Raw genomic sequence first — 9,306 nt, 5'->3', positions numbered from 1 at the left:
AAGTATTGAATGTGTCAACATTTTTTTCAGTAAATTTTCAGTGAGGTTATTCACATGAAAATTTCACCAGACATCAGTACTAACTCAAGAAATCTGGAAAGATAAAAAATTCACAACATTAAAGTCCATAAATAAAGTTATGTGTAATAAAGTGGAATGACACAGGAAAAGTATTGAACACGCTAAGAAAAAGCAGTTATCCAAGGCAAGGTAAGGCAAGGAACCAACTAAAATCCATAAGTAATTATACCCCTCATCTGTGCAAATTAATATCAGATGGGTTAGTAAATTTATGGTCTATAAAAAGGCTTTTTGTTACCAAGGTGACACACAAGAAACCTCTCATGATGGGTAAAAGCAAAGAGCTCTCTCAAGACCTTCGCAACCTTATTGTTGCAAAACATATTGATGGAATCGGATACAGACATATTTCAAAACTTCAGAATCTTCCAGTAAGCACCATTGAGGCCATTATCCGCAATAGGAAGCAATATTACTCAGTCATCAACGGAGCCATGCACAGGAGCTCCTCTCAAGATTTCTGACCAGGGGTCAGACGTATAGTCAGAAGAGGAGCCCAAGAGCCAGGGGCCACTCGGAAAGAGCTCCAGAAACACTTGGAGGCAGCAGGTGCCATCATCACAGAGAAAACAATAGGCAATGCACTCCACTGCTCACGCGCACCCCGCAAGACTCCATTACTAAAGAAAAGGCATGGCGAAGCCCATTTAAAGTTTGCTACAACTCATTTGGACAAGCCTATGAAATACTGGGAGAGTGTAGCCTGGTCAGACGAGAGCAAAATTTTACTTTTTGTCTGTCATACTACACACCATTTTTGGAGAAGAAATGGCACTGCACATCACCCAAAAAACACTATACCAACAGTGAAGTTTGGAGGTGGAAGCATCATGGTGTGGGTCTGTTTTTCATCGCATGGTACTGGTAGACTTCATATAATTGAACATTGGCCCAGTCACCCTGACTTTTATCCAATTAAACTAGATTTAAAGACAATACGTTTAGAAGAATGGGCCAAAATCACACCTGAATACTGTGGCTGATTGATTTCTTCATACAGGAAGCGTCTTGAAGCTGTCATTACAAACAAAGGCTTCTCCATTAAGTATTAAATAAATTTCAGTTAGTGTGTTCAGTACTTATTTCCTGTGTCATTCTGCTTTATTACACATAACTTCATTTATGGACTTCACTGTTTGGATTTCTTTATATTTGTGGATTTCTTGACTTAATACCAAAGTCTGGTGAAAATTTCATGTGAATAGCCTCATTGGGAATATATTTACTGAAAAAAATGCTGACGTGTTCAATACTTATTTCCCCCATTGTATAATGTTATATACTTCTTTTCTTTGCAAACCATAGCTATAAACACTATATTATAAAAACAAAACACCATCTGCATGCATTGAATTTATATGTAATACATTTATTTTTAAAAAATACATTTGTATTACATTGTATTACCTGTTAATGTTTTTCCCATTGTTGAAAGGAGATTATGTTTATATACCATATTAAGATTTAAACTTGAATTTCACAAAAAATTATAAATTCTAAAATTTTTAATTCTGCTAATTTTATTTCCATAATTGCTGTACTTTGTTCTTTTCCAGATTAATGACCTTTCCCAGTGGCAGTGACGAGGATGGAGATGGCTGGCTCCCACAGAAAAGAAAATATTCTATTTGCATGGTTTTTACAAGTGGATTTTGAAGAAAAGTTTCAGTGAATTCTCAGGTAGTAATAAACTGATTAGTACGCACTGAGTGACGTCATTGCTCCTTCTCTGGCGAGCTAACAACCAAAGTTAGCATATTGTTGTTTCAAACATCAGAGGATATTGTTCAGGACCTTTGCCATCCAAGGGGACTGATGTTAACTCTAGTCGAGTCAATCAAAGGTAGGTTTTATGGATAAGGTTATAAATGAGAGGACCTTAATGGAATTTTAGCCTGAAAACCAAATCCCCTTCCATCTCAGGAGTATCTTGCGAATAGGGTGGTACTGATGGTGGAGACAAAGCAAGAAGGGAGTACCACACCATGCCTCTGGTTCAGAATTCTGTTAATTCAATCAAGCTGTCAGAAATGGTGTCATCATGCCTGAATCTACACCAGACAATATATGAATAGCTTCACAACTGACACCCGGCATCAGGACTAACGCCATTTAATCAGAAATGAATGAACCAATAACCAAAGTGATATATTTTAATCCTAACCTCTTATCCAGTGATTACCCTGTGAAGGACCTTCACCGACAATCCCCTCTAAAGAATACTAGTAATAAAATATATGATGAAAGTTTCAGTCACATTACCAAAGAGGAGGTGAAGATACAGGACTTTGCAAATGTTACTGGGTCTGAGACAGTTGAAAAGACCAGAGACTGTGAGGACAAAAAAAGGACAAAACACTGCCTGGTGTACAACAGTGCAAACTGTACAACTCCGGTCCCATTTTATGAAAAACAGAAGGGATTTGATGTAGCAATGCCTGAAGCTGTTACTAGTGTTAAAGAAGCCATGGGGCAGGAAGAAGTCTTTGCAGCACTGGATTTAAGCCTGCCAAAAAAGAATGTCAGGGATAACAAAGAAAAGTGTAAATGGATTCTAGATCCTGAATACCATATTTCATTAATAATGGAGGTAGATGAGATCAAGGATGACACTCAGCATGTAGATGTGGTGCAAGATGAAGACAATGAAGATTACTGGTCTGACATGGGAAATGATTATATGAACAACTTTCACTTAGAAAATTGGGATCAGTGTCCTTCTGCTTCACATGTAGCCATACCATCTACATATGGATCAGTCATGTGTCCTGATCCAAAGGATACACTTCTCATAGATGACCAAGGTATTCCTTACACTCTTAGTCCAGATGGTCAAAAAGTTCCCCAGTTAGAACCTTCCGAAATGCCAGTGACTGCCTCAGATGAGACGGGATCCGCAGAGTCTGACATTCAGATGTCTTTGGCTTTTCAGAATGCAGAGCCTGACCGAGAGTTATTTCTTCCAGATTTGATTTTGGAGGATTCATCGCATAGTGTCTCAACAGAAAGCTCACAGGCTACAGTAGTGCTGGAGAAGAAATCTCCCAATGATTCCTCTGTTGAGCCCGGGCCAACTGCATTGCCACCGATGTCTACTCTGCCTTCCCTTCCTATTCAGATTATGGCTAGTAATACTGATTCAAACACACCCATCCTCCTCCTCCCACCATCTCACCTTCAAACACTTACAGCTTCAGCATCTAATGCTAATTCTGAACTTATGGCTCTGTCGCTACCTTTTGCCCTTGCCTCAAACACACAGTCCACCCCTGTCTTACTTGTTCTTTCATCTCCTGAAGTGTCCTGTGGAATTCAATCTTCCTCAAATTCAGGACATTTTTCTTCAGTTTCCTCCCCATCATCTGTTGCACTTCCTTCTTCTTCGAGTTCGCCTGGCCCTAAACCGGAACCCATCTCTTGTACAACTGCTATAAATCTCTCAGGACAAAATAAATCCTGTAATTATTCTGCTGCCCCTACCTCACCCATTGCTTCCTCCAGCACTTCCTCTGTGAACTCTTCATATCTGGCTAAGCAACTGAAAACTGATACATGCTCTGACATGCCTACTTCTTTCCAGGAAGCACTGCTTAGATTAGCTGTATCTGCTGAACAAAAAAATGAAAACCGATCCAAATGCATTGACAAATCTTCAGTCTTTAGCTCGTCATCTTGTACTGAAGCAACTCAGGCACTAGAGGAACATTGTGACACTGAACAAGTGTCACCCGTCTCTGAGCCAGAGTCTGTCTCAGTGGACCGAACAGACTCTTTATTAAGAATCCCTGCTGAAGACCTTCAACTCCAGTCCTCTACTTCCCCTCCTAGTCCAGACTCACCAGTAGTTCCCACCAACCATTCAAAAAAACAGGATGCTCAGGCATTAGGCCCACGTCGCATTCTTTACTGCCAGTACTGCCCACGGGTTTTCTACTACCTCTCAGACCTGGAACGCCACTCCATCACACACTCCCAGAAGAAGCCGCACATATGCCAGCTGTGCGGCAAGGCTTTCAAACGCTCCAGCCATCTGGAGCGGCACAAGCATATCCATACAGGTGAACGGAACTTTGAGTGCCAGCTTTGCCCACGGCGTTTCAGAGAAGCTGCAGAGCTGACAAGGCACCAGCGGGTACACACAGGTGAAAAGCCTTACCAGTGTCTGTTATGCCATATGCGGTTTGCTGAGCGTAACACTCTACGGCGGCACACTAAGCGCAAACATCAGGGTCAGCAGCAGGAAGCAATGAACACAAAATCAAAGCCAGAAACCGAAGGGGTTTCACTTGTTGGTATGCACGAGCAACAGGAAGAAAATGCTGAGTGGTATATCTCAACATTGACTGAGATGGAGTCTGACAATGACACAGGAGGAGAATGAAAATGAAACATTACAATGAGGCTTCATTTATATATTTCGTTTTTTTTTTTTTTTTTTAAATTATATTCGCAGTTTATTTACTTTTATATTTAAATACTATAGTTCTCATTAAGTATGCAGTGAAAATGTCCACTGAAATCCACTTAAATGGATTGCTATATATGGCAATACTTTGGCTTTGTTAATCCTTTACCTCCTATTTTTACCCTCAATACGTCTTAGAATGTCTTAATTACACGAGTGCACATTTCTTACTCTGGTCAAATGAACCACTTTGCTGTGAAGGTCAAGTAATCAGATTTGTTGACTCTTGATTAGTGCTTTTCCTGTGATCATTTAAAATGCTTCACAAACTTCATTACCAAGTAATGCATCATGTTACATGATGCATCAAGGCACCTTCAGAGGTATAGTGTATAGCGAGATGTTAATTTCAGTTTCCTATTTTTATTTTAAAATTGTACAGATCGTTTTTTTTTTTTTTTACTATTGTGCCTTGAAATACATTTCATCATTTCAATTGCTTATTGCTTTCAAAAGTAATGCACACTGTGAAGTAGAACATTTAAAGTTTATACTCAGCCTGTTATTCCTACTGCTTTCAATTTTCTGTGAACATAGAAGTGTTCTCTGTATCATTGATTGTTGCTAGAAGAAGTGTTAGAAAAAATTGTTGCTCATTTAAAGTTTGGATTGGTATGTTATGTTGCAGTTTGCTATATATCAATAGTAAGAAATGTAAATGACATTTAAAAACAAGTTTTGATGTGTATATAGATAGTGTTTGCTTGTTTTAATTAAATTTGTAATTACATTTCTTAATTTGAGTGTGACTCAAAGAAATGCACATCAGCAGAGTAAATATACTGTGTAATATGTTAATATATTCCCTGTAAATAACAAATGATCATCCTGGGTCTGATTGCCCTAGGGTTAATTTAAAACTCTATAGTGTGTATTTCATATATAATTAGCAATCTGAATATTTGCACACTTTAATTAAAGCATGCTTGCTGACCCTTATCTCTCACTTTAGTGATTCTTATGATCAATTGTGCAGGCAGGTTATTCTGCCTTAGCATCACTGGATTGCAAATATTCAAAGCAGTTTAGACAGAGCTGCTAAGAAATATTACCTAAATGACACAGTTGGGGTTGCAGTATTGTGCAGTATTCTGTATATTCTTAAAGGATCAATTTTATTTATTAAACTCCTTATACTTTAGACCTGCCATGGTGCTATGTAATAAAAATGTAATAAGATGGGGTGTTGTAAGCTTGTAAGCTTCACTAATTATTATTTTAAAAAGAATAAATTTTACAGGCAAATTGACTGCCTGTAAAGTACATGCAGGATGTAATGCATACTGTATTAATCATATTAACAGATATGTGGTAAGATCAAGCACTTCTATGACACAAACCACTGGGTTATATTCGACACATGCATAAATATGAGCATATGCCATAGTCTGTCACACTGTCTCATATCACAATAAAATGCCTTAAAATAAAGCTCGTCATTGACATTTTCATTATCACAAAATGCTTTTTCATTTTTGCCATTGTAGTGGTTTATTTTAGTATGGCTTTGATCAGTAATTATATCCTTCAAAAAATGTTGTGGAAGATTTTAGAAATAATTTTAGACACATGGAAAACATTGACCTTGAGGTGGATGAGCTACAACAGGAGAAGACCACATCAGGTTCCACTTCTATCAGCCAAGAACAGGAATCTGAAGCTATCATGGCCACAGGCTCACCCAAATTGGATAGGGAATTAGAAAAAAAATCCAGTCCTTTTCCATTCTTAAACTGTCCAATTGGGGTGAGTCTGTGCCCATGGTAGCCTCAGATTCCATAAGCACTAATGCACCCCCATACCATCAGACATGCAGGCTGGACTGAGCGCTGATAAAAAGCCGGATGGTCCCTCTCCTCTTTAGTCCTCTTTAGTTTAGCGGACGCAGCGTACATGGTTTCCAAAAAGAATTTCAGATTTCGATTCGTCTGACCACCGAACAGTTTTCCACTTTGCCTCAGTCCATTTGAAATGAGCTTTGGCCCAGAGAAGACGGCAGTGTTTCTGGATCATGTTCACATATGGCTTCTTCGTTGCATGCTAGAGCTTTACCCAGCATTTGTGCATGGCACATTGAACTATGTTCACAGACAGTGAGTTCTGGAGGTGTTTCTGAGCCCATGCAGTGATTTCCAGTACGGAATCATGCCCGTATTTAATGCAGTGAGGGCCCGAAGATCACGGGCATGCAATATTGATTTTCACCCCTGTCCTTTGCGCAGAGATTTCTCCAGATTCTCTGAATTTTTTGATGATATTATGTACTGTAGATGATGAGATATTCATAGTTTTCGCAATTTCACATTGAGGAACATTTATTCTGAAATTGTTCCAAAATTGTACACACAGTTTTTCACAGATTGGTGAACCTCTGCCCATCTTTACTTCTGAGACACTCTGCCTCTTTTTATACCCAATCATGTTACTGACCAGTTACAATTAACCTCCAGCTGTTTCGTTTTAGTAACACTTACTTTTCCAGCCTTTTGTTGCCCCCGTCCCAACTTTTTTGAGACGTGTTACGGTCATCAAATTCAGAGTGAACTTTTTTTGCTTAAAATGGTACATTTCCTCAGTTTAAACATTTGGTATGTTTTCTCTGTTCTATTGTGAATAACATATTGGTTTATGAGATTTGCAAATCATTGCATTCTGTTTTAATTTACATTTTACACAGCATCCGAACTTTATTGGAATTGGGGTTGTCTTTGTGTGATGTTTGTTTACACGCTATTAACCTTGCAAGGCTGTGTGTGCATGCATCTGTGTGCATGTTTTTTTAATTTTATTTTATATATAGACAAATGTCCTCTCAAGGATAGGAATATGTGACAGTTTTGACTTTTGGGGACATTTGGCTGAGGAATACTGAGGAAAAACTGCCTTTTAGTATTTTTAGTCTTAGCTTATTATTATGTTTAGTTTTAGCATAGCATTAATTAATTGCATTAATAATTTGATGTAATGTAATAATGTAAGGTCCTCACATGGATAGTAAGCCGTGTGAGTGTGTGTGCATGTGTGTGTGCACGCACATGATCCGGGTGTGCACCCCAGATGTGCCTTTGGTCTGTGTTCCATTTGGCAGCATCTTCAAAAGAGAGGATGCTGTATGAGAAACAACCTGACAGGCTGTGAGTTTGTTTGTGACTCATTCTTTCTCTATCATGGCGCATCATTTGTTACTTAATTTGTTTTCTATATATGAGGTCTTTTTTCCATCCTGCAAAGCATTCTAATGTACTTCTTTCCCCATTAGCTAGGTTAGCCTTGCGCAAATGGATGCATGCCAATCCCAACTGCTGAGGTCTCAGAAACTTTATTTATTATTTATTTATTTATTTATTTTCATTTGGTTTTCATTTCCATAATTTAGCATTCAAAAGACTCAACATGTTGTGCATTATAATGTATTATTTGAATATATTCCCTGTAAATGGCTTTTAAAATGGTCTTTTGCATCACCAAACATTCTAATCTTTACCCTTTAGGTAGTTATTTTAGCAGGCAATTGCCAGTTGCTGGCTTCTCATCTGTCCTCATATAACCAATCATGACCTTGCTCTGGCGTGAGTCGACTCTCATTGCACAGTGCTGCCACTGGATGGCAAACTCATTCCAGATTTCTGTGTGCAGCGCAACACAAGAAACGACCTTAACCGCATACTGTCTTATATTTAATGAAGCTCTTGATGCTGATACACTGAAAAATAACATTTGCAGCATTCTGTGGTTTCATACATTTACCAAGTTAGTATGTTCGGCACAAAACCTTCATATCTTTATGTCTATAAAGATATGTTGGCCTTTTGTTTTCTCATTAGTTTCTCATATTTGACTGAATTGAAATCGATTGTGCACCCAGTACTGAAGAATACAGAAGCCCAAACAATATAAACAGTAAGTGCTTTTCAAGCTGCGCCACTCAATGACACAGGCTGACCAAATGAGACCGGAGAGGGCGGTTGGGCTTAAAAGGAGTGCAACAGGTGTTAATCAGAAAGGGATTCTCAAAAGGGGGGCATGGATATTTGAAAAGGGAGTGAGAGATTACATCATTTTCCCTTCACGTCCTTAGACGTGTCACTGTGTGTTTGAGTGATTCATTGCTGTGCACTGCAGAGAACAATGCTGTGGACCAACACACAAACCAGCAGACATTTTGACCTGAAGTACAGGAACTCAGTTTGTCTCCCATGATCAGTATCCAATATACAGTATTTTACAGTCTTATCTGAATTTGATCCCTTACCGGTGTTGTACTCATTTAGATGCTCTACATGCAGGCTTTAACATCTGCTTCTTTTAGTCCTGAGCTCTATATATACAATCTGCATAAAATAATTAGGATTGAACTTCCTCCTGCACTCCAGTTCTCCCTCTCTCTCTTCCTCCCTCTTCGTCTCTCTGTATGTCTGTCTCTCTCTCTGTCCCCCACACATCCACCCCCACCACAAACACACTGACCTGCTGATGCAGCAGCACACACTGACATGCCTGTCAAAGTGGCTGAACAGGTGGTGCTGTAATGACCACCCTCTGCCCATCCCCCTTCAACCCCCCACCCCCCACACAACCACAGACACACAAACATGCACACAGACACACGCACACACACAATCATGCACACAGACATACACTCAGTCTCTAAACTGATAGATTGATCCACAGGATGCCTCACTGCTGTACATGTGTGTGAAATCAGTCATGTATTTAATGACGGTAATGTACATACCATTGCGCTTGATCTCAGAAGATGA

The 9,306-nt window shown here is 39.1% G+C and overlaps 1 protein-coding gene across 2 annotated transcripts in view; it reads left to right on the top strand.

The window, feature by feature from the left end:
- LOC108270950 (zinc finger protein 236) overlaps positions 1 to 6,000 on the top strand; it is a 10,602-nt gene extending 4,602 nt beyond the window's left edge. For both annotated transcript variants that reach the window (XM_017478005.3, XM_017478015.3), the window contains exon 3: positions 1,638 to 6,000. In XM_017478005.3, coding sequence (XP_017333494.1) covers positions 2,204 to 4,462 — 2,259 coding nt within the window. In that variant the 5' untranslated portion in view covers positions 1,638 to 2,203 and the 3' untranslated portion in view covers positions 4,463 to 6,000. The remainder of the gene's footprint in view (positions 1 to 1,637) is intronic.
- Positions 6,001 to 9,306: the final 3,306 nt, after the last annotated feature.

This window comes from Ictalurus punctatus, chromosome 1 (genome assembly GCF_001660625.3).
Source record: "Ictalurus punctatus breed USDA103 chromosome 1, Coco_2.0, whole genome shotgun sequence".
Lineage (NCBI taxonomy): Eukaryota > Metazoa > Chordata > Actinopteri > Siluriformes > Ictaluridae > Ictalurus > Ictalurus punctatus.
This window is presented reverse-complemented; position numbering and strand designations above follow the sequence as displayed.